General features: G+C 37.2%; 1 protein-coding gene across 1 annotated transcript in view; it reads left to right on the forward strand.

The window, feature by feature from the left end:
- Positions 1-27,462, forward strand: part of LOC138698450 (dynein axonemal heavy chain 1-like) — a 629,600-nt gene that overhangs the window by 506,807 nt on the left and 95,331 nt on the right. Inside the window, exon 13 of the mRNA XM_069824385.1 lies at positions 26,405-26,510. Within this exon, the coding sequence (XP_069680486.1) occupies positions 26,405-26,510 (106 nt within the window). The remainder of the gene's footprint in view (positions 1-26,404; positions 26,511-27,462) is intronic.

Here is a 27,462-nt window from a genome sequence, read left to right on the forward strand (position 1 = left end):
GCTTATTCAATATATTCGCAGCTACCCTCCATATCTGGAGGCCGTCTCTATCCGCAACCTGAGGGGCATTCTATTACTGGACTGAACTTACAGACTTATTCTGTTCACTTTTGTATGCTTCCATCTTGCACAATTCGCTTCTCATTTTTCATTTATTCTGAAAAATAACGGCAGTTATACCAATCGCACCCGTCAATACAAAATCTTATAACCACTGTTGTCAACACCCCTAAAGTGAACTCCTGCTGATATGCCTGTTGAACATAGTATCCCTCGACCGACTTTCATTTGAACTAACCAATGTAGTTAAGATTATTTCTTAAACATGCCCGTCAACCCATATCGCTTTTTGTTTCATTCTTATTTCGAACTCTGTCACTAAGAAAATTTCCTCAAAGCCATGATTCATTAGAGATGTTAGCATGTGTGAGGCTTCTGGAGCTGATTGCCGTGTTTGATGTATTATTGATTTCTGTATAGGGCTTCAGGCTTCAATTCAAGCCTGAGGTTCCTTAGTAATCACCGTGGGCGATAGCAAACATCTCGCAACTGTTCTGTGCATGGGGAAAAAGAAGTCAGAGGCAAACGTGAAGATACTGTATAAGTCTCGTATAAGCTCTTTAATGAAATATTCTGTACCAGCTACGACTGTTAATGTGATGAAATAATTGAGGGGCTTAGAAAAAAAAGCAGGTAAGTGACGTTATTAAAAAAAATGAGGTAAGTGCGTGTTGTGATAGCCCAAAAGTATGTTTCTTTGGGATAAAATCAGGGAAGTGATCACACTCTGCAGTGCTGCTATATGGGAATCATTTCACCAAGCTAGTGTATAATATTCCATTGCATGTAGAACTTTAACTGCAATTTCCTCAAAACTAGGTTTCTGTCACTTACCTGCTTTTTGTTCTAAGCCCCTCAATTGGGTGAATAGATATATGGAAAAACCCTCTGTACAGATGCCTCAAACTAGGAAGCTGCCTGGAGAGGGGAAGTAGTAGAGCTAACGGAGGGGGCCCACCTAGGCTCCGATACCCAGGTATAGTCATATTATCTGAAAAGTTGACCTCTTGACAATGTATTCAAGATGTACCCTCCCTATGCAGCCTTCTCAACTGTTATTAGAACTGAGCTGTACCGTTCTAGTCTACAGTGCACAGCAGTAGGTGGACAGTGGTAGGGGAGAAGTGCTCTATGCGCCTGCGCGAACGAGACAGCTTGCTAGTTTGAGGCATCTGTACGTCACCAGTCCGGTGTTCGGGGAATGCTGTGCAATGATGACGAAATGGAGGAATGGTGACGGAATGATGCAGATGTCTAATATGGGAAAACGGCAGAATCCCGAGAAAAACCCCAACTGCGACCTTTACCGCCATTAGTGTCACTGTGGACCTGACCGGGATTTGAACCCATACCGTCAGCGTAACAGGCTGAAGGTCTGACCATTCAGCCACCTGGAGTATACTCGCATTAAATAATTTTGTATTCAGCGTTAAAAATGCTGTTTCATAAGTTTTAATAGGATATCTCACAACCAAATGTTCAATACAGTATCAATTATGAAAATTTCACCCGTTTATTTTTCTATTAAAGATCTAGTTTAATCCTTACGTACAATTTAAATTTTCAAAACCAAAATCAAACAGCCCTTGTAGTGCAACATCGTGTTTTGCTAATCCGCTAAGTTTCCTTGGTCATCCATTGTACAGTACAACGATTTCAGCAAAATTCAGTTCAGTTTGTGATATGATATCTTCAGAAGGCTTTCAGGTCAGTACAACTAAATGTACGAGATCTAAAGTACATAATGTCTTTTCAGCAATTACGTCTAATGAAAAAGAAGCCTGCAATTTATCCATGTATAATGGGAAAAGATCTCAAGTCAAAATGTCTAATTTTAAATGAAGTCTAATCACAAATAATGTCTACTGGAACATGGTCTAAAGCCGAAATGTCTTCTTTTTTTCAAATTTATTTATTTAATACACAAGATTTACACTACATTAGGCATTGCAGCCCGAAAGAGCAGAAGCTCGTGCTCGGGCGCAGTTCAGTCTACTTATATAAAATTGGAGAGTGTTAATTCGGCACAATAATATTAATATGTAGTAAATACAGACCATGTAATGACATATACAAATATAGAAAATACAAAGTACACGAGTATTAGATTACAATTTAAACGTGTATAACTTAAGAACAACATTGAAATCAAAGTCCATTCAATGTCTAAAATTGTTTAATGGGGAAAGGTCTCATGACAAAATGTCTAATTTTGAATTAGATGTAATTATAAAATAATGTCTACTGAAGTATGGTCTAATGCTGTAGTAACAATATCCATCAACGACATGGTACAATAAGGTTAATTGAAAAATAGAGGATAATACTATCAATCTTTCAGTGTTATTGTTATTACTCTCTGGTCTGAAAAACCACGTAGTATTTTCACACATTGCCTAATTGGAAACATGTCTATTCAATAGTGCCAGAAAGTGATGATTCTTCCTAAGAACTTTACGGTATAGGTTCAAATTGCAAATTGAACCATTAGAGGAAAATTAAAATGATTGAACTACCTTTTCAATATATCACGATTAGAGATATAGCTAAAATTGTAAATTTTACTGTGCACAAATATACAATTTTCTCTATTCAAACATTCTAAGAATCAAAATGTGTTGCACATTTTTCACCCTTCACAACTTTAGACAACATTGAAAGTTAGACTTAGAAGTATTGTAACCTACCTGATTGTAAATTAGACATAGTTTTAATGGACTTCTTTTTGCATTAGACATATAGATATTAGATCTTCTGTTGTTAGAAATAAGAAATTATACATTACTAGTGGCTTGTGCAGCAAATGCTGCAAATTAAGTTCATTAAATGTTAAAATAAAAATTTTTCAGATTTATTTTAAGTGAAGAATACCAGACATTTTGAAGGTTATTTGCTTCCATAATAATGAAACATACTCCCTCTGAATGGTTTTTTATGCCAAATACTTTTTCTTGAACTTATCTACCTTTAGTTTTTGAGTTTCAACGCGAAAACGCAAGTAACAATGTCAGAACGGTCAGTGGGTTTTTCATGTGGGAGTAAAGCAATGGCTATTTCAGGTCATTGTGAATTGTAGGTGAAAGTTAAAAAAAGACAGGTTTGCTATGCTTTCGAACAATAGACTTAGTATCTTGGTATAGCTACTGCATGTAGAGCTTGAAATGTAGAGGGTAAAATCATTTTATCCCGCTAAGAGATCTCGCTGAAATGATCGGAAGACTACAAAATTTTGTAGGTCTCTTATTTTATCAGTAACTAATACCTTTCGGTCTTTCCTTAGGAACTGTAATTTTTGCGCTCTTTCAAGCCAATACTGAAGAAAATGACGCATATAAATATCTACACCACACCGCTATTAAGTATATGAAAAAGACCCAATCCCACTTGATTAATAACTATAAAAATATTTGATTTTTAATAACAATATTATCATCTTACGTAAATTTTATAGCCGTCATTCAGTAAATTATATAAATGAAGATCTAATTTAAGATATTCTCTACATCTACTTATATAACCCCAAAAGGTTTCACTTTAATACGTATAATTAATGAAAAATAGTCGCATCATGGCATTAACTATAATAATATTTCATTTCTAATGGTAATAATGTCATCAAACCACTTCAAGTTTTGTAAATGTTAATATCCAACACACAGCTGTTCTCAGAAAATTGCACACCGCAGAATCAGACCTGTAAATTATTTTTAGCAAGTCTTGAAGTTTTTAATAACCAATTGAATTTGAACTATAAATATGTCAGCAATCCTGCAGGTCATGTGGCCTTCGTGTAATAGCCTATTGTTTGTTGTAGTGTGTGTTTTGTTTCATTCTGAAACGCAATTAGTTCTCAAAACTGACGAAAGACGGATTTTGGAAAATAGGAAAATAATGTAGGAAAACTAACGCTTCATTGAAAGTTACTTACGGACTTACGGACTCAGTATATCCTCAAAAAAATTATTATACATATGTAAACATAGGTATTAAATTTTAAAAAAAGGGAAACAAGGAAAAGGGCGTGAAACATTACAATTGATATTAATGTGGCACCATGTGATTAATTAGGATTTGGCAGGATTTTTTAACACAATTATCACAATGTCATCCCTCAAATATGTTGGCAGAACAAATTTCCTTCGAAATTCTTCGAAAAAAGCTGATATAGTCCCTCGAGCACCTATGAGCAAGCCGAATACCTCAACGTGAATTAAGGCATATTTCAGATTGAAATAGTTGACTGTAGGCTCTTAGAACCACTTCTTCTCAAGGTCTGTCTAATGGCAGCCTCTAATTTGAGGAAGCTCCGATAAATAAATAAAATATGTATAATTAATGAAAAATAGTCACATCACGGCATTAACTACAATAATATTTCATTTCTAATAGTAATAATGTCATCAAACCACCGCAAGTTTTGTAGTTTTTAATATCCAATACACAGCTGTACCCAGAAAATTACACACCACAGAATCGAACCTGTAAATTATTTTTAGTAAGTTAAGTTTTTAATAACCAATTTAATTTGAGCTGTAAATATGTCAGCATTCATGCAGATCATGGCCTTCGTGTAATATTGTTTACTATAGTGTGTGTTTTGTTTTATGTTGAAATGCAACACTGCCGACTTGATGCTCGCTTCGCTTCTCCTGAATGCAATTAGCTAGTTCTCAAAACTGACGACAGATGGATTTTGGAAAATAGGAAAATTATGTAGGAAAATTGACATTTCACTGAAAACTACTATTTTTCCGAAAAACTTTGTGTTCCAAGCTTCAAAATGAGGGGCCATTTATTAAAATTCGTTCAGCCGTTTTCCCGTAATTTTCACAGACCTTGAGAAGAAGTCGATCTATGAGCCTACAGTCAACTATTTCAAGCTGAAATATGCCTTAATTCACGTTGAGATATTCGGCTTGCTCATAGGTGCTCGAGGGACTATACCAGCTTTTTTCGAAGAATTTCGAAGGAAATTTGTTCTGCCAACATCTTTGAGGGACGACATTGTGATAATTGTGTTAAAAAAATCCTGCCAAATCCCAATTAATCACATGGTGCCACATTAATATCAATTGTAATGTTTCACGCCCTTTTCTTTGTTTCCCTTTTTTAAATTTAATATCTATGTTTACATATGTATAATAATTTTTTGAGGATATACTGAGTCCGTAAGGGCTACCCTCAATGGGGGGCAGTTTAGTTCTATCTATCATACAAAACAATACAGAATGCTATGTTGATGATATGAAAGTGGAACGTTTTGGGGTTGTATAAGTAGATGCAGAGAATAACTTAAATTAGATTTTGATTTCTATTTTACTGAGTGGCGGCTATATAGTATATGTTCTGAAAGCTATAAAATTTACGTAAGATAATAATATTATTAAAAATCAAATATTTTTATAGTTATTAATCAAGTGGGGTTGGGTCTCTTTCATATATTTAATGGCGGTGTGGTGTAGATATTTATATGCATGGTTCTCTTCAGTATTGGCTCGAGAGAGAGTATCTTTCATTATTATGGAAGCAAATAACTTCCAGAATGTCTGGTATCCTTCATTGAAAAGAAATCTGAAAATTTTTATTTGAACATCTAATCAACCTAGTTTGCAGCATTTGCTGCACAAGCCACTAGTTATCAATATAAACGGAAATGTAAAGAACTTGAAAACAACAAAGGGCGGGTGGGTGGGAAAAGTGTGTTAACTGTATAAAAGTTGTTTTCGAGAAAAATGATTTTTTTTAAGTATAAATAGTTCCCAAAATCCTACTTTGTGTATTTTTGCTTCTTGGTTCTCTTATAGTGTTTGCTAGAGTATTGTTAATCTTTCTTAAAAATATCTGAGAATCAATTTTAATTTAAGAATTTCCTCTTCAGGATGATGTGAAAAATTGGACTTTACGCACTTCACCCACCCACTCACTCATCTACCCACTCACCCACCAGTAGGAGAGGGTCTGAATGAAAGACTGGTTTAAGAAAAGGTGTAATTTTAGTCATTAACACATACATATGTGTCTGGTCAGGGATGTATGCAATGGAGAAGGGGAAGGAACTAGCCACCCTACACCATTATCTCCTAGCTTAGTTGTCTCATGATGATATCTTATTGGTGTCACTTATGAGGTTGTTGACTAAACAACTGTGAAGCAATTCCTTCCCTACGAAATAACATTATGACTAGGTAGTGAGACTAGGATCAAACAATTAAAGAGGAACTCTTGGTCATTAGTATAGACTCTTTAATATCAATAATTTCACTTTGCCGTGTTTCTAGCGTGGAAGCAGCGGTGATTTTATTAAATTTTAAAACAAACTTCTGGACTGTACGGGTCGTTTAAATAATTAATTTGTCCGTTATTTTCGGCCTCAGGTAGTTAGCTCTTCTCATGATCAATGTATACATTACCACAGAATGTAATTTCGTGAACCTCATTGCTCTTCTGAATACTGTAGGACGATGGGTTGCAAAAAGAGTAAAAATAGCATAGGAACTACATAGTGCATGCATACGTATATAGGGGAGAGTCGGGTAGTATCGGACATCGGGTAATAGCGGACAGTGCGTTTCTTTCGTCTACCACCATATGGTAGTACCTGAATGACATGGTTACGTTTCTCTATGCGACATCAGAGAAACGTAACCATGCCAATCGGGTACTATCATCGTGTGGTAGATGAAAGAAACTCACTGTCCGATATTACCGGATGTCCGATACTACCCGACTCTCCCCTACGTACGTACCTACATACGCACATACATACATACATACGCACATACATACATACACACGTACATACATTTTTTATTGGGTTATTTTACGACGCTGTATCAACATCTAGGTTATTTAGCGTCTGAATGATATGAAGGTGATAATGCCAGTGAAATGAGTCCGGGGTCCAGCACCGAAAGTTATCCAGCATTTGCTCGTATTGGGTTGAGGGAAAACCCCGGAAAAAACCTCAACCAGGTAACTTGCCCCGACCGGGATTCGAACCCGGGCCACCTGGTTTCGCAGTCAGACGCGCTGACCGTTACTCCACAGTTGTGGACACGTACATACATATATACATACGCACATACATACACATACATACGTACATACATACATACATACATACATACATACATACATACATACATACATACATACATACATACATACATACATACATACATATATACATATATTCATACATACACACTCTTTAATTAGTAAAAGTAATGAATCTGATAAACTAAGAAGCAGATTGCATGTTTAAGTGGACAGTTCAATTTAGTTTTTACTAAATTCGTACTAGTTGTGTTTTTACGCTTCACACATTTTCTTTTAACGAGAACGGAACTATTTCTCGCCACTTAATTAATAATAATTTAACAACACATTATTTCGATGCTTAATGCAGCCTCTGAAAAACTCCGCCAAAATCTATGCAAACAAAACTCTTTCTCAATAAAGTTCAGGGAACTAAGTGAAATTCTCAATGTAAAATCCCAGCAGAATCGTGTCATCGGCTTATTCAACAACTGATAGGAAAAACCCACATGTTATGTCTTTTTCCTAACATAGCAAACAGCTATCGGGAAAGCTCAACGCTCCGCTCTCGAAAGAATATCTGTAACTTAGGTTTGACACTCTTTGTATATCTCGAAAAGATAATGTAATAGAACTGACTACACTAATCGATGATCGAAGTACTGATAGTGGTAATAGAAATGATGAACACGAAAAAATGAGTGTACTCTTTACAAGTTTATTCTGTTTTGTAACATGTGCATTTTAGTCGCGCGAGGATAGAAATAAAATCTGTTGAATGCAATAAGGACGGCAATAATTAATTTAAAATGCTTGTGTGACTATAACAAAATATTTGGAAAAGAGTTGAGCAGTAATAGCTCTGATAATTATAAATTAACGACACACGAACTGATCACTGATACACAATCCGCCCCTGAGCACGAGTTCTACTCTTTCAGGGGCGAGCTAAAGTTTTTCTGTATATATTATATTTTATGTTACAATTATTAGCAAAATAATAAATAAATAAATAAACAAAGCATCGTAAGACGCGTCCACACTACACATATTCGTACTCGTACTCGAGTGACGTGTGGATGGAGACACGAGTCACGAAAGGAGCAGCACAAGTCTGGGACTGATGGAGATCCAACCGTTGTCGAGGGACTTGAGACAAGTTGCGCAAGCCATTTGGACGGAGATGAACTTGTAGTTCTCATTATTAGTTGACTTGTAATCCTCGTCGAGTGACGGAGTGACCAAATGATTCAATCGTTAACTTTATTAATGTGTAAAGAAAATACCCAATTTCTGGGACAGTACCCACAGATTGGCTGGGTCACTGGCTAAGAAGAAACTGCCTACTGAAGGATACACTGGAAGGAATGGTGAGCTATAGAAAAGTGAAAAGTTGGAGACAGAAGAAGATATCAGATGATCGACAACATTAAGATACATGGATCGTATGCGAAAACTAAGAGGAAAGCAGAAAAGAGGGTAGATTGGAAAATGCTGGGTTTGCAGTGAAAGATCTGCCTAGTGTCAGAAAATGATGAATTAATGTACCCACAAATTGTAAAATGCAATACACAAAAAAGTGATGAGTAGGAATCCATTCCCAACTCGGGTTATGTGTCGTACAGTTAAAGATGAGGATGACATGTTTGCTACCAACATACAGAAAAGTAAGACAAAAACTTGCAACTTGGAAAAGTGGGCCAGAGGCTAGATACCTGAAAGTGACAGTCGCCCATTAAGTGGGATACTTACTTACTTACTGGCTTTTAAGGAAACCGGAGGTTCATTGCTGCCCTCACATAAGCCCGCCATTGGTCCCTATCCTGAGCAAAATTAATCCATTCTCTATCATCATATCCCACCTCCCTCAAATCCATTTTAATATTATCTTCCCATCTACGTCTCGGCCTCCCTAAAGGTCTTTTTCCCTCCGGCCCCCCAACTAACACTTTATATACATTTCTGGATTCGCCCATGCGTGCTACATGCCCTGCCCATCTCAAACGTCTGGATTTAATGTTCCTAATTATGTCATGTGAAGAATACAATGCGTGCAGTTCTGTGTTGTGTAACTTTCTCCATTCTCCTGTAACTTCATCCCTCTTAGTCCCAAATGTTTTCCTAAGCACCTTATTCTCAAGCACCCTTAATCTCTGTTCCTCTCTCAAAGTGAGAGTCCAAGTTTCACAACCATAAAGAACAACCAGTAATATAACTGTTTTATAAATTCTAACTTTCAGATTTTTCGACAGCAGAATGGATGATAAAAGTTTCTCAACCGAATAATAACAGGCATTTCCCATATTTATTCTGTGTTTAATTCCCTCCCGAGTATCATTTATATTTGTTACTATTGCTCCCAGATATTTGAACTTCTCCACCTCTTCAAAAGATAAATTTCCAATTTTTATATTTCCATTTCGTACAATATTCTCGTCACGAGACATAATCATATACTTTGTCTTTTCTGGATTTACTTCCAAACCTATCTCTTTACTTGCTTCCAGTAAAATTCCCGTGTTTTCCCTAATCGTCTGTGGATTTTCTCCTAACATATTCACGTCATCCGCATACACAAGCAACTGATGTAACCCGTTCAATTCCAAACCCTCTCTGTCTGCAATTTTGATGTTACCTCGGATATATTCCCACATGCTATTAACATGTAACTCTTCCTCAACATCGTCGGAACTTGCTAATACGGCAAACCTATTTGAAATTTCGACCTGATAATGTTGCTTAGTTTCCTCGTCCTTTAATTTCGAAATATTGAATCTTCTAATATTAACTTGTTACTCTACTCGCTTGGCTACTGATACTCTTTCTCTTAGTTCTCCAATTACCAAATAATGGTCAGAATTACAATCTGCCCCACTGAAGGTTCGAATGTCTACTATACTCGTATGTCTTCTTTTATCTATCAAGATGGGATCTATCTGGTGGGATACATTTACAAAATAAAGTGTTATTCCTGAAAATTTTTGGTCCACCAGAATTCACCAGATTTATCAGCACATCAAAATCTGATAGTGACATACGATAAAATGTTTTAAAATATAAGTTTCTATTCGTAAGTCCGTTTAACATATGTATTACTTTCACTACAAATTTCCCGACTGAGGAAGACGGAGGATACCCACCATCTACATTTTTGGCTGGGTTTTCTGCGTGATTCCTCATCCCAAATCATCTGCTAGTCACTCAGTAATTGGGATACATTTACGTAAGTTGCAAAGATCACGTGTTCATAATTCTTGTGTTCGCTTTTTGTTATTAAAACTACTTCACGATTCATCGTCGGATCCTTTCGAGTCGAAGCCACTTGAGCAACTGAAGACTTGGGCGTAGACCAGACGAGCTCGACCCTAAATCTGACGAGCCGCCTATGGCTTACGAGCACAAATAGTGTAAACCCAGCTTAATAACTCAGGTCGCTTGGCTCAAAACTTCAAGTTGTTAATTTTCTCGCTGGCAGACGATATTTTTCAGGGTAAACCCGAATGAGTTGTTACTCCCTCTGTGTTATTTCTATAGCCTCTAATTCTGCAGCTTGTAATCTTCTCTCAAATATGAAATCAGTACCGGTATCTGTTTTTGTCGGTTAAAAAAATTAAAACTTTTATAACAGTTGTATTGAATTGTATTTCGGGAGGGAGACACTACGGCCCAGAACTGCAACTTTTCAAGATCTATTGTTCTCTAACCCTCAACTAGGCTCATTCCAAAACCCATACCGGCTGACTACACTAAGGTTCGCTGCGTACCCAGATTTCGAGCAGAAACTCCACTCGTCTCGTAGACCAGCCCCCTCCGTACGTCACCAGCCGGCTTTCGGGGAATGCTGTGGAATGATGACGGAGTAGAGAGATGTTGATGGAATGATGTAGATACCTAATATGAAGAAACGGGAGAACCCTGAGAAAAACCCCAATTGCGACTTTGTCCGCCATAAGTATCAGTATATGGGACAGCATGTTTGCGGCAGGACGGCTAATCAGGAGGATTAAAACACAGCCAGTTTGCGTTGGTTTTGGAAGACCCGATTGCGATATATCTAAAAACATGTTTTAAGCCTGATAAACTGGAAGGGTATCCAAAAAGTAACAGCACCAATGATATTGTAATGTTCGCTTAACACAAAAACTAATATTTAAACTATCGATAAAAAAAGGAATGTTGATATTTCTGAACTAGGCTTATAAATTAAAATTGGCACCACTGATATCGTAATGTTCGCTTAACGCAAAAAGTAACACTTACACTACTATCGATAAAAAAGAAGAATGTTAATATTTCTGAACTAAGCTTATAAATTAAAGTTGGCACCACTGATATCGTAATGCTCATTTGTCTGTTTCAGTATCTACATCTATTCACGAAAGTTTCTATAGCAACATGGACGTAAAAATTGACAGTTACTGAAACCTTGACGTGGTCTGTTGGTCAGCATGCTGGCTTCCAGATCAGGGTTCGATTCCCGGGCTCGGCGCTCGGTGAGTTTTTCTTGAAGAAGAAGAATTCCCTGGGTGTCTTGAGTCTGGAAATTTGTATGAATGTGAGTGTGCCGGGTTAATATTAATTAACCAATCATCACAAATATAAAAAAAATACATCAGGACTGTCGCTGGGCATTAACCTGAACACACGTTTCAGCGTCACATTGTTGACAAGTAACTCCATCTGTGTTAGCACAACCATAAAGCATCTAGTAGATGCTATAGAGTTACCAACAACGAAAAAAAAAAGTTACTGAAACCAAAAAAAAAAAAAATGTTTATTTATCGAAAATTATAAATTTGGCAAAGTTGTAAATTTTTATGAACATCAAACGACATGGCATTATTGTCACTGAAGTATAGCTATATTTTTAACCAAACCGTGGACAGTCCTAAGCCTGTGAAAATTGAGAAGAAAAACCTGGCTATGTGTGACAACAAGAATTTACAAACTCCTAAGTCAGTCACCACCTGTTGCCGCAAACATGCCCTTGAAACTAGCAGAATCATACTGCAGACGGGTTGCCTTTTTTACGCAAAAAAATTACGTTTCTAGAAAATTACCGCAAATGTGGTTCCCCGTCAGTATGGAAAATCCCAGGCGTGACCGGGACTCGAACTCGAAACGCTTGCTTGACAGGCTGAAGATCTGCCATCAGTCACCTCAAGGGAATTTATAGCAGTTAGATTAAATATCTGTGTACACCATTTCTATATTCTCTGTCCTGGAAATAAGTGCCGTTACAAATATAGTTTTCGTAACTTAGAAAATGAACAAGAGAACTTTGTATGCATTAACTTTGACCTAAGAAAGATAATGTATGTGCATTTTAATCAAAGAATAAATTTGAAAGAATTACCAAAATTAGTATCCTGATAGAAACTTGTGCCGAGTGTAAGCTCCTTTCTATTCTAGTAGTTCGTTAATGGAGCCTTTGATGTCCGTGAACGATTCGGTAATGAATAGCACCTTGCTGGAGAAGTAGGGTAGACGTGATCAGAACCTCATTAGTATCATGTGTTCATGCATGTAATAACTTCACAGAGAGGGCCTATTGAACCTGTGACGGTTATCGGTCGAAAGATTAATACTAGGTAAAGGCTTGCCAAAACAGCTAATCAATTTAGAATATTCTCTTGCTTCTCTGTCGTGTCGTTCCCTTAATGCAGATTAACAATTCAGATGTCTTCACATTGTTATTGAGATCGGATTTAAAAAGTTGTGAAACCTTTAGCTACTTTATTTGATGTAAAACAGAAGTTCAAACTGTCAACAATATATTATGCAAATCTAGTCTTTCAGGTAAAGCTCCCTATAAAGCAGCTTTGATTAATTTCAAGGGAAAAATTGTTCCGGGGCCGGGTATCGATCCCGGGGCCTCTGGTTGAACGTACCAGCGCTCTGCCAACTGAGCTACCCGGGAACTCCACCCGACACCGTCTCTCAAGGGAAAAGTTGAGACGGTGTCGGGTGGAGTTCCCGGGTAGCTCAGTTGGCAGAGCGCTGGTACGTTCAACCAGAGGCCCCGGGATCGATAACCGGCCCCGGAAAAATTTTTCCCTTGAAATTGTTAACAATATAGTCCATACTCCATACAACTGTTGGTATAAGTTAAATTTCTGTTTCTGTTTCATGTACTGTTAATACATACATCCCAGTCTAAGTAACTACTTATTTCAATTAGTTTAATTTAAACAAAAAATATGTCAATTTAGATATCGAAAGGGAAGTTTAAAACCAGTGTTAATTGTATTTTAGGTTTCACCTTCTCAAACCTACCCCATTTTGAAATTTCAAATGGCAACCCCATATTTTGGTACTTGAATTTCAAATATTATTCAACTGTTCCTACACAACATTCGTTTCACATCTTTTGTTTTCTCTCGTCAGCCTGGAAACTTGGCTTGTTACTGTCACTTGGTTGTAGGATGAAAAAACAGTTATTTTGAGTAACTTACTTACTTACTTACTTACTGGCTTTTAAGGAACCCGGAGGTTCATTGCCGCCCTCACATAAGCCCACCATTGATCCCTATCCTGAGCAAGATTAATCCAGTCTCTATCATCATACCCCACCTCCCTCAAATCCATTTTAATATTATATTCCCATCTACGTCTCGGCCTCCCTAAAGATCTTTTTTCCCTCTGGCCTCCCAACTAACACTCTATATGCATTTCTGGATTCGCCAATACGTACTACATGTCCTGCCCATCTCAAACGTCTGGATTTTATGTTCCTAATTATGTCAGGTGAAGAATACAATGCGTGCAGCTCTGCGTTGTGTAACTTCCTCCATTCTCCTGTAACTTCATCCCTCTTAGCCCCAAATATTTTCCTAAGAAACTTATTCTCAAACACCCTTAACCTATGTTCCTCTCTCAAAGTGAGAGTCCAAGTTTCACAACCATAAAGGACAACCGGTAATATAACTGTTTTATAAATTTTAACTTTCAGATTTTTTGACAGAAGACTAGATGACAAAAGCTTCTCAACTGAATAATAACAGGCATTTCCCATATTTATTCTGCGTTTAATTTCCTCCCGAGTGTCATTTATATTTGTTACTGTTGCTCCAAGATATTTGAATTTTTCCACCTCTTCGAAGGATAAATCTCCAATTTTTATATTTCCATTTCGTACAATATTCTGGTCACGAGACATAATCATATACTTTGTCTTTTCGGGATTTACTTCCAACCCTATCGCCTTACTTGCTTCAACTAGAATTTCCGCGTTTTCCCTAATCTTTTGTGGATTTTCTCCTAACATATTCACGTCATCCGCATAGACAAGAAGCTGATGTAACCCGTTCAGTTCCAAACCCTGCCTGTTATCCTGAACTTTCCTAATGGCATATTCAAGAGCGAAGTTAAAAAGTAAAGGTGATAGTGCATCTCCCTGCTTTAGCCCGCAGTGAATTGGAAAAGCATCTGATAGAAACTGGCCTATACGGACTCTGCTGTAAGTTTCACTGAGACACATTTTAATTAATCGAATTAGTTTCTTGGGAATATCAAATTCAATAAGAATATTATATAAAACTTCTCTCTTAACCGAGTCATATGCCTTTTTTAAATCTATGAATAACTGATGCACTGTACCCTTATACTCCCATTTTTTCTCCAATATCTGTCGAATACAAAAAATCTGATCAATAGTCGATCTATTACGCCTAAAATCATACTGATGATCACCAATAATTTCATCTACATATGGAGTTAATCTTCTCAAAAGGATATTCGACAAAATTTTGTACGACGTCAACAAAAGTGATATTCCTCGAAAGTTACTACAGTTAGTCTTGTCCCCCTTCTTAAAAATAGGTACGATTATGGACTCCTTCCATTGTTCTGGTACAATTTTCTTTTCCCAAATTGCAAGTACAAGTTTATAAATTTCGCTAGATAATGCCCTTCCACCCTCTTGTATTAATTCTGCTGGAATTTGATCAATACCTGGAGACTTGTACTTTTTCAGATTTTCTATCGCAATTTCGACTTCTGAAAGCGTGGGTTCCGGTATAAATGGCTCAGCAGTTTGTATTTGAATTTCGTCCCGATCATTTCTTTGGCCTATGTACATTTAGTAGTTGCCCAAAATAGTTTTTCCATCTGTTCAGGATTGAATGAGCGTCTGCAAGCAAGTCACCATTCTCATCCTTGATCACGTTTACCCTTGCCTGATATCCAGTCTTGAATTCCTTTATGCCCTTATATAAATCTCTAATGTTTTTATTTTTACTATTTGTTTCTACCTCATTCAGTTTTTCCTTCAAGTAATCTGTTTTATTATTCCTAAGCGTACGACTTGCTTCCCGTCTTTCATTGAAATAATTATCTCTATTCGCCTCAACTGGATCCTGTAAGAATTTCAATTTTGCCTGTTTCCTTCTTTCTACTACCATGCAACAATCTTCATCAAACCATGGTTTCTTTTTCTTAGTTTCATGATAACCTATGCTCTGCTCAGCTGCAATTTTGATATTATCTCGGATATTGTCCCACACGCTATTAACATCTAACTCTTCCTCAGCTTCGTCAGCAGTTGCTAAAGCAGCAAACCTATTTGAAATTTCAACCTGATAACGTTGCATAGTTTCCTCGTCCTTTAATTTCAGAATATTGAATCTACTAATATTAGCTTGTTACTCTACTCGCTTGGCTACTGACAGTCTTTCTCTTAATTCTCCAATTACCAAATAATGGTCAGAATTACAGTCTACCCTCCTGAAAGTTCGAATGTCTACTATAACTAGTGTGCCTTCTTTTATCTATCAAGATGTGATCTCTCTGGTTATGAGTTATTCCGTCTGGAGAAGTCCACGTATATTTATGTATATCCTTATGGGGGAATGTTGTACTCTTAACAATTAATTTTTTGATGTGGCAAAGTTGACTAACCTAACTCCATTGTCATTACTACTTACGTGTAGGCTCTCTTTTCCAATTGTTGGTTTAAAAATATCCTCCCGTCCTACTTTAGTATTGAAATCCCCCAATAAAACTTTCATATGATATCTAGGTAACTGATCAAAAGTGTGTTTGAGTAACTTCCTTAATTTAATTAATTCAATTTACTAGATTAAATGTTGAAAACGTGCTCCATTGTTGCCCTTTTTAAATTTGTTATTTTACGACCCTTTATCAAGTGCTGTGGTTATCTAGCGTCTGAATGAGATGGTGATACCAAATCCCTTACTATAATAATACCGGACAGCTTTCTGCGCGCGAACGACGCTGGTGCAGCTACCTAGGCGGCCGGTGTGGCGATAGTCGCGAAAACAAGCTGTAATCAACTGCAATGTATATTATTGCTGGGATAGTTAATAGCTTTATTAATTAAAATGTCAGGGTGTATATGTGCTGTTTATAACTGCTACAATTACAGCATTACAAATTGCTCCAAATCGTACTTTCGATTTTCGAGAGTTCATAAAACATGAGTCAACAACATTCATTATTTGGCCTAATGCCTTTGTCTCTGTGTTGATAGAACAATAAAAATTAGCTTTTTTATTTAGGCCTAATAAATGAATATAAGTTAAAATATATTGGAAATTTTAAAGTTTTAGCAAATTAAGTTTTATTGTTGTCCACATGCCTTTATTACAAGCATCAGATTACTACCATTTTTATCTTTGCAATTGTCAGCAATGGGTATATAAAGCGTTATTGTAAAATCATTCTTAATGTCAGAATTAATTTTGTCTCACTAAAGCAAAGAAAGAAATACACAAATTACGGAAAATAATATGATGCATGCAATATCTCTCATAATATACAGCTTTGATATAAAATAATGTTACATTAAACACTCTTCAACATCTCTTTAGTGTCTCGTAAATTATTCCACATCAGTACTCACGTTTTAAACAATAGTCCGATTTCCGCTATGTTAATACAGTATTTGTATTTGTGGATGTAATTGCACGCCACTCCGCTAGATGTCAAGTCCGCGATATTTCGCACTCACGTCAATGCTGCTAGTATACAGCTGTCCGGTGATACTGCCAACGAAATAAGTCCAGGGTCCAGCACCTACTACACTTTTTCCTTCATAAAAGCAGAAGCTTGTCAAAAAACCGACGAAGCACTTCTCCAAGGCTAAGCCACCTTACAGTTATATAATATGGCAAATTTGATATTCTTCCTCTACATCGTGTAGGAGTTTTCTAAATTGACAATGTTTTAATGACTTCGATTTTATTTGGGTCATGGTGTCAACAACCAACTTCATAATATGTTTCGTATTTATTGTTTTTACAATCTCAAGGGGAAAAAATGGAACTCTCTGCATCATAATCCACAGTTGATTCCCGATTTACCACGAAAATCGTCTGTAGATGCATTTAGATTGGCAACAGGCCGTGACTGTTTGAACAAAAAACCTGCATAGAATTGGAATATATCAGTCTCCTAACTGTCCATTGTGCAACTCAAATCAAGAAATGGATTCAGAACATCTCAAAATCTGTACGTCAGTGGCTAACCATGACAATATCTTTGAAAAATATTGTAGTGCAAGAGGTCAAATGACTTTATTGTCAAATGCCTGGCATTAGAAAACAACAACATATTTCCTGTTTTGCTCCATACTACCTCTTATTGAATTATACAATAGAATGGATTAAAGTTATATTATTATCAGTGTTTAATTGTGAAATTACAGGAGAATAAACTGTAAATTTTAGCATAATTATAACAATGATTGATATATATTTTACAAGGATCGATATTTTGGTCGAAATTCACGTTTCCGTGGCATTTTCAATGGTCTTGTTAATGACATGTTACCACAGTCTAGTATATAGTCACGAAGCTCAATACGTAGTAAATATGGGTCCATAGATAGTTGCTAACCACCAGGATCGCTAATATCGCCTCATTACACACAATACGAAATAGTACCGGCACAGTCTATTATTCCTAGCACCCTCACAACTCAAGCTTCGTGACTGTATACAGAGTGTTTAAAAAATACGGGGCATAATTTCAGGTATGTATTTCCCACATGTAGACAATCAAAATAGTTCATTACAACATGTGTCCGGAAATGCTTTATTTCCGAGTTATGGCCTTCACAACATTGACATTCACCGGAACGTTTTTCTTTCCGCAGGTCGTTGCCGTCAAAGGAGACATTTAAGAGGGCACTCTGACAGTTCATTCCGAGGCGAAGGTTACATTCAGTGTTGTGTAGGCGTTAGACTGTGCGACATGTATTCAAATCAAGAGCTGGCAGAGATACACTTCATGTACGGTAAGGCGGACGGCAATGCTGCGCTGGCTCGTCGTTTGTACCAGGAGAGGTACCCACAGCGACAATGTTCAGATCGGAAGACATCTGTACGTCTCCATTACCGTCTGTGCGAGTATGGAAAATTTAACTCTCCTGGTTTGGGAAGGGGACGACCAAGATCTACAACTCCAGAAGTACAGGAGGAGATTCTGGAGGCTGTGAACATGACTCCTTCTATCAGCACATTGAAAATCCTTGGTTTATTCGTCTCCGGTACCTGATTTGGAATCCCTTCGGAATCGAATTGTGGCATGTTCTGAGGACATACGCAATACTCCTGGAGTTTGGGATCGTGTTCGCAGGTCAATGAGACATCGATGTGAGGTCTGTATTCAAGCAGGAGGTGGACATTTTGAACATCTTCTGTAATGACAACGACCTGCGGAAAGAAAAACGTTCCTGTGAATTTAAATGTTGTGAAGGCCATAACTCGGAAATGAAGCATTTCCGGACACATGTTGTAATGAACTATTTTGATTATCTACATGTGAGAAATACATACCTGAAATTGTGCCCCGTATTTTTTAAACACCCTGTATACTAGATTGTGTTGATACTATGAAACCAAGCCACCAGTGGTATTAGTTACGTTGTGTACACCGCGCTCAACGAACTAAAAGTCCGTTGTGGTTGAGGATGTAGCCTGTACTACTCTCCTTCACTTCTTTTTCCAGGGGCTGACTCGCGAGTCACAGAATGCCGATGAATGCTCAAAAGGCTCCGCAACTACTAGATTCATGTAGATATTCGGAACAACATTTTAATACCTTGCATATTATTTTCGAAACTTTTTTTGTCACATCTTATGCTAATAATGCGTATCAGTGTGCAAAATTTGAAGGCTCTACGCAACCTTCCTATGTTCACCGGTCCCTTGTTCCCTTCTCCTAACTGCTGAACAGGGAAATGCAATGCAGATACCAGGAGACTGGCTCACTATTATGATAGTAGCGTATATTTGGATTGTGTGGCAACACAATACATCTTGATTGTCTATAATCTCACACATAATTAATATATTGGAGTGCACGCAGCATTAATTCCGACGCTTGATTGCGGAATTGTCCGTTCAGATGCCCTCTAAATTTGTTTACTAGTACCAGGTGTCTCGCGTCGAAATAACTTCGACGTGCTTGGCATACCTCTGGTAGGTGAAGTTACAGAATAATATTACAGCTTCATGTTTTCATATTTAAATTTATGTCTGCATATTTTATTAATTTTTGCTAGCATTTCCAAAGGGCAACGTATGTGGATGTTTATCTCTCTTAAGTCTCCCATACAAACAGAAATAAGTCTGTACAAACCTAAATCCACAGGCATATCCCCTCGTGTAGAGGCGAAAAATATTAAAACTTTTGGCCTTAAGGTAATTGATGAAGGATCGGCAGAGCGGAGAAAAATTTTCTCCGGCACCGGGATTCGAACCCGGGTTTTCAGCTGTACGTGCTGAAGCTCTACCCACTAAGCCACACCGGATTCCAATTCCGATGCCGGATTGAATTCTCTCAGTTTAAGTTCCACCTCTTAGTTTTCCCATTAGTGGCCAACCCTCATGCAAAATGGGAGTATAAGGGTACAGTACATCAGCTATTCATAGATTTCAAAAACGCATATGACTCGGTTAAGAGGGAAGTATTATATGATATTCTTATTGAATTTGGTATTCCCAAGAAACTAGTTCGATTAATTAAAATGTTTCTCAGTGAAACATACAGCAGAGTCCGTATAGGTCAGTTTCTATCTGATGCTTTTCCAATTCACTGCGGGCTAAAGCAGGGAGATGCACTATCACCTTTACTTTTTAACTTCGCTCTAGAATATGCCATTAGGAAAGTTCAGGATAACAGGCAGGGTTTGGAATTGAGCGGGTTACATCAGCTTCTTGTCTATGCGGATGACGTGAATATGTTAGGAGAAAATACACAAACTGTTAGGGAAAACACGGGAATTTTACTTGAAGCAAGTAAAGCGATCGGTTTGGAAGTAAATCCCGAAAAGACAAAGTATATGATTATGTCTCGTGACCGGAATATTGTACGAAATGGAAATATAAAAATTGGAGATTTATCCTTCGAAGAGGTGGAAAAATTCAAATATCTTGGAGCAACAGTAACAAATATAAATGACACTCGGGAGGAAATTAAACGCAGAATAAATATGGGAAATGCGTGTTATTATTCGGTTGAGAAGCTCTTATCATCCAGTCTGCTGTCCAAAAATCTGAAAGTTAGAATTTATAAAACAGTTATATTACCGGTTGTTCTGTATGGTTGTGAAACTTGGACTCTCACACTGAGAGAGGAACATAGGTTAAGGATGTTTGAGAAATAAGGTGCTTAGGAAAATATTTGGGGCTAAGAGGGATGAAGTTACAGGAGAATGGAGAAAGTTACACAACATAGAACTGCACGCATTGTATTCTTCACCTGACATAATTAGGAACATTAAATCCAGACGTTTGAGATGGGCAGGGCATGTAGCACGTATGGGCGAATCCAGAAATTCAAATAGAGTGTTAGTTGGGAGACCGGAAGGAAAAAGACCTTTGGGGAGGCCGAGACGTAGATGGGAATATAATATTAAAATGAATTTGAGGGAGGTGGGATATGATAATAGAGACTGGATTAATCTTGCACAGGATAGGGACCGCTGGCGGCTTATGCGAGGGCGGCAATGAACCTTCGGGTTCCTTAAAAGCCTTGTAAGTAAGGCCAACCCTCATGCACTGTGTCACAGATGTGTGACAGTGGCACAATGTCCAACACACTAATGTGCAGAGGTGCACTCATTACGAGTGACTAAGTGGCCGGGATCCGACGGAATGAGCGCCGTTTTAAATCACGAAGTGATTATATGCGCATATCATATTATAGCGATGTACCGAAGTACATGATATTTCCATCCAGGAATTCTGCGTTATCATAATGATGAAGGATAGGTGACACAGTGCATGAGGGTTGGCCACTAAAGGGGAAACTAAGAGGTGGAACTTAAACTGAAAGGATTCAATTTGGTATCGGGATTTGAAACCGGTGTGGCTTAGTGGATAGAGCGTCAGCACGTAGAGCTGAAAACCCGGATTCGAATCCCGGTGCCGGAGAGAAATTTTTTCTCCGCTCCACCGATCCTTCATCATATGATAACGCAGAATTCCTGCATGGAAATATCATATGTACTTCGGTACATCGCTGTAATAAGCTTAAGATAAGTATCCAGAGTTCAGCGACTGTTTCAAATTTTAGCGCTCCCTGAATTAGACGGCAGAAAAAGTAAACATATAAATAAACGATACTGCTAGATGCGGTCGAGATTTCTTTGTTGTCTCGTTTTAAGTAGATCTCTTTAGCGAAATGGCGGCAAACTATGAAAGTATATATTTAAAAAACTATACTCACGCATTTCTATGACCGTAGAACCTTGAAGGAATGGTACTTCTTGAGTGATTGCATTTTTTTACGGAAAATTATCGATTTCAACTACTTTTTACGGTTCCTTTGTGAACTATAAAAATGTAGGAAGTAAGTTTGCACAAATAAGTCTCCGATAAACCTTTGCGTGTATGGGCCCTTTACATAAGGACTGTGTATGTGTTCCTTAAACTATCTGTCAAACATTTGTCGCAACTGTTTAAAAAGTGAAACAAGTAAATATTTACTCAGGGATAAAAATCACAAACAAAGTCGTGTCGGAATCGAATGCTGCTGTAGGACATAGCCGACTATTCTATAGACGAAATCCATAAAGTGCGTATCCGAGGATAGAATTTATCAGTAGGGATGCGTGGCCCTCTCAGTCTACAGATCTAACCCCTTGGCTAGAGCATCTACAGTTCCGTTTCCTATTTCGTAATGAGCAGGTTGCTTTCGCATATTATGGCAGCATTTTGTAACATTCTGTGGTTTTAATGGATTTTATTGATGATCCCTTTTTTACTGTGATGATTTCTGATTGGGAGTTAGATAATATCACTGCACTTTGAATTTTATCGGTTCTGTGTAATAAGATTTTGAGTAAAGAAAAGCTAACATTTTAGTTCCTCATTAAATTTTTTTGTTTTTCATCCATACGAAAATATTGTGTTGCCCGTTTGGAAAGACATAAAATAAAATCGTTGTAAAAATATCAGGAGTGAATAATAAAAGTTATATTAGCCACAATTGGTGTTAAAAACAGGAGTTTGTTGTTGTTGTTGTTGATACTGTTCTTCAAATGGATAAAACATTTGACGATAAAGCCATTGGTTTTTTCACTTCCTTAATTTTTAGGAATGGTATCGTGCATGAACAGAGCTGTACACCTCTTGAGATGATTCCGAGTCATTACTTTATTTGAATTGCACACAGTAGGCTACAATTTTATCTGGTGTGTTATAAATTCCTGTCTTGTGAAGGTGGCCTGCCCATAGTCTGAACATTGCAACTATAAACTACAGACAAAACCAAATCGATTCAATAGAAAAGGTCCAACGCAAGGCAGCAAAATATGTCAAAATGGGAAAGAGACTTGGTGAAGAGATAGTAAAAGACTTAGGGTGGGAATCTCTCAAACCAAGGCGACGAAAAACCAGACTCACCGCATTGTTTAAGGCACAAATGGGACACAAAGCATAGACCGACATCAATGCTAGATTAGCAACACCATCATATTTAGGCAGGGCAGATCATATTAGGAAGTTTAAATGTAAAAAACAAAGAACGGACGTGGCAAAATTTTCCTTCGTTAACCGCACAATAGTAGACTGGAACAGCTTACCTGCGGCAATCTTTCAGGGTGGTCCTCTCAAAATCAATACATTTGAGGAAATGTTGAGAAGATTAGACAGAAAATGTAATTGTAGAGCAGGGTAATTATCTAAGTTGTATCATGTAATTAAATAAGTTGATATGTAATTAAGATGATATAGAATTTAGTTGATATGTAAATAAATCAAGGTGATATGTAATTAACTAAGATGATATGGAATTAAGTTGATTTGTAAATAATTAAGGTGATATGTAATTATTTAAATTGGTAATAGTTGGGTGAAATAGAAGTAGTTATAAGTTAGATTTACTTTTGCTTATTGTAGGCGTTATTATAGAATTGTTTTTATTTATAGTCCTAGGTTTATTACATCTATTTATTTATAATTAGAATAAAATTTAGGTTTATTTTATTTTATTTTATTTTATTTTATTTTATTTTATTTTATTTATTTATTTTTATTTCTTTTTTTCTTTTATTGCTGTAATTATTGTATAACTGTAATGGTATTATTGTATAGTATATATCACTGCCACCGGGTGTATACCCAATTGTAATTACTTACTTACTGGCTTTTAAGGAACCCGAAGGTTCATTGCCGCCCTCACATAAGCCCGCCATAGGTCCCTATCCTAAGGAAGATCAATCCAGTCTCTGTCATCATATCCTAACTCCCTCAAATTCATTTTAATATTATCTTCCCATCTACGTCTCGGCCTCCCTAAAGGTCTTTTTCCCTCCGGCCTCCCAACTAACACTCTATATGCATTTCTGGATTCGCACATACGTGCTACATGTCCTGCCCATCTCAAACGTCTGGATTTTATGTTCCTAATTATGTCAGGTGAAGAATACAATGCGTGCAGTTCTGTGTTGTGTAACTTTCTCCATTCTTCTGTAACTTCATCCCTTTTAGCCCCAAATATTTTCCTAAGCAACTTATTCTCAAACACCCTTAACCTATGTTCCTCTCTCAAAGTGAGAGTCCAAGTTTCACAACCGTACAGAACAACCGGTAATATAACTGTTTTATAAATTCTAACTTTCAGATTTTTTGACAGAAGTCTGGATGATGAAAGCTTCTCAACCGAATAATAACAGGCATTTCCCATATTTATTCTGTGTTTAATTTCCTCCCGAGTATCATTTATATTTATTACTGTTGCTCCCAGGTATTTGAATTTTTCTACCTCTTCAAAGGATAAATTTCCAATTTTTATATTTCCATTTCGTACAATATTCTCGTCACGAGACATAATCATATACTTTGTCTTTTCGGAATTTACTTCCAAACCTGTCTCTTTACTTGCTTCAAGTAAAATTCCCGTGTTTTCCCTAATCGTTTGTGGATTTTCTCCTAACATATTCACTTCATCCGCATAGACAAGAAGCTGATGTAACCCGCTCAATTCCAAACCCTCTCTGTTATCCTGGACTTTCCTAATGGCATACTCTAGACCAAAGTTAAAAAGTAAAGGTGATAGTGCATCTCCTTGCTTTAGTCCACAGTGAAGTGGAAACGCATCTGACAGATACTGACCTATACGGACTCTGCTGTACGTTTCACTGAGACACATTTTAATTAATCCAACTAGTTTCTTGGGAATACCAAATTCAATAAGAATATGATATAAAACTTCTCTCTTAACCGAGTCATATGCCTTTTTGAAATCTATGAATAATTGATGCACTGTACCCTTATACTCCCATTTTTTCGCCATTATCTGTCGAATACAAAATATCTGATCAATAGTTGATCTATTACGCCTAAAACCACACTACCCAATTGTAGTGTTAATAAATACATACACAACTATATATTTTCGTAGTTCTTAGGGTATACTTCAGGATTAAAGTAATCATATTGTAACTTAGCAATAACTGAATAAAAACATGCCCTTTCCTGTAAGGCAACGAACGAAATGTGTGCTGGTTTGCGAAATTTGGAAGTGTAAAACCAGCTGAATATCGTTTTTACCATGAGTATGAATCGAAGTGTTCGGAATTACAAATCGATAATGTTACGACAATATGTTACTAGTCATCGATGTATGCAATAGAGAGGAAAAATAACTGACCACCCTACCTCGTTATCACCTGGCCTAGTTGCCCCATGAGTGATATGTTATTTGTGTCACTTATGAGGTTCAGACCTGTCTTCGGACAATTGTCTAAACAACAATGTTCACGGTATCGCATTTTGGAGAAAATAGAACTGTTAGCAGTCACATACTAGTGGTCGTAGACATGTTCTCGGAATCGAAGCTGCTGGTAGCACAGCAAGTTCCAAGAAGAGTAATAGGTGATTGTCCACAGAAATGGCTGTGACATACGCAACTTGTCAACTCGATCCGCACCGCATGCAACGCATCCAGGCATTATGCGATGTGGATCTTCAGGAACGGTTCACATTTGCTTTGCATACCATAGCTGCAACAAGAAGACACGGGCATGATAATCCAGAAGGATGGTGAACCACTTCATTCGGCAAACGAAGTTCGTGATTTCCTGAATAAAATTTGAGATCAAGTAGTGAGGTCATGGTAGGTCAATTACGTGGCCTCCAAATTCCCCAGACTTGACGCCACCCATTTTATTTGTAGTGGAGTTTTGTGGAAAATATATATTTATGCATAGAGATCCAGAGATTTTGATGATCTCAAGGCAAAGATTGTCTCGGCTTTTGGAAAAATATCTCCTGAGAAGTTAGGCCACATACTTGAGGAATTAGCCTCGATGGTGCACAATGGTGAGCAAGTTGAAGTCTAATGTAGTCGAAATTCGCATCCTTTTGGAATGTATTTCCAGAATTCTGAAAAATAATAGCAACAGTACTCATATTACAGCGTTTTTATTTTACTTCCTCATAAAGGATTTCACTGTATTGTACAACTTGATAGAATCTACTTGTTCTTATTGTAATGATTTTGGTTACGGTTGGCCGCTTTATATATTTATCCCCCCCCCACACACACACACACACACACACATACACTATAGTTTTAAATATAAGTATCATAGTTGTAAAATATAAAGTAATAGTTTATTTAATCTCTCCGCAAAACTTCTTGCTTTTGTTCGCTTTCTAAATCTTCTTACTCACTTCACGGATATTTTCATAAGCTCTTGTGAAAGAAGCATCAGTTTGCTGAATGAAGAGTTTAGGATTCTTGTTGTAGCTGGAAGAAAGAGAAACCTCCAAACAAGGATTAGCAGCTAAGTTGTCGACAACACTGTATAATTAATAATGCTGTGTGTTTGCAGAGAGTAGCAGAGGAGACGAAGATAGTGGTGGAACGGGAGGAGCTGGAGGCAGCAAAAAAGGCGCTGATATCATCATCCATCGCGGAGGATGCCCAGCGGGATCTCGGTAACGAACCAGATAGATTGATGTTCCTAATAGCCGTTAAGAGGTTATAGACACGTCCATCATAGTTGAGGTTACACGTGCTATACAAGCCATCATAACACTCACCGGTAATAGAGTAGAATAGGGTCACATATGACTTTGAGTGATGGTCTTTCCTTGAGATATAACTTATCCATTGTTCTGGACAGATTATCCAAAATACATTGTATAATTCTTAACATGTGGACGTTATCAGTGCTGTAGTTGGGCCGGTACGCCGTACCGTCTAAAATAAGAACTCGTAGATATCGTACCGGCAAAAAGAATATAGACTTGAAAATATATTAATTATACGTTTAACTAGTCTTTAATACTTTGAAATGAATGGTGTTAGCTATTTGAAAAATATTTTGATTTTGCTATCTTGCACAAAAGTAACGGCGGGTATCTCATATCCTTTGCTTAAAAGCTTGTGCATTCGTTATTTTATCGAAAACCATGGTCTATCATTTTAGGAGTAGTTGTGATTTGTTAATTTCAAGCTGGTATACTGCTGCGGTATTTCAATACACTAACTTTATGGCATGGTGCCTCAAGAAATTTGCTATACTGATTCACTAATTTCAAAACTTTTGTAGATACCTTCGCATAACACTAATCTTATGATATGGCGCCTCAAGAATTCTGCTGCAGTGATTCGCTAATTTTAAAACTCGCTCAGGCGTAATGCTAGCAGTTTGCTAGAGGAGGGAAATATTATTACTTTTCGTGCGTTAATGAATCTTGAATATTCAAAACGAAAAGAAACAGAACGTAGTATTCACGATGAAAAAAATGATAGTGACAGATATCAGATGTACAAAATAACCCAGAAAACAACGAGACTTAGATTTGGGGGATGGCTGGCTGTTTAGAAGCTGTTTTGCAGCCAAATGAAGTAAGTGAAAATTTAAAAGCTCTGCCAACATATTTT

Source organism: Periplaneta americana, chromosome 4 (assembly GCF_040183065.1).
Source record: "Periplaneta americana isolate PAMFEO1 chromosome 4, P.americana_PAMFEO1_priV1, whole genome shotgun sequence".
In the NCBI taxonomy this organism is placed as follows: Eukaryota; Metazoa; Arthropoda; class Insecta; order Blattodea; family Blattidae; genus Periplaneta; species Periplaneta americana.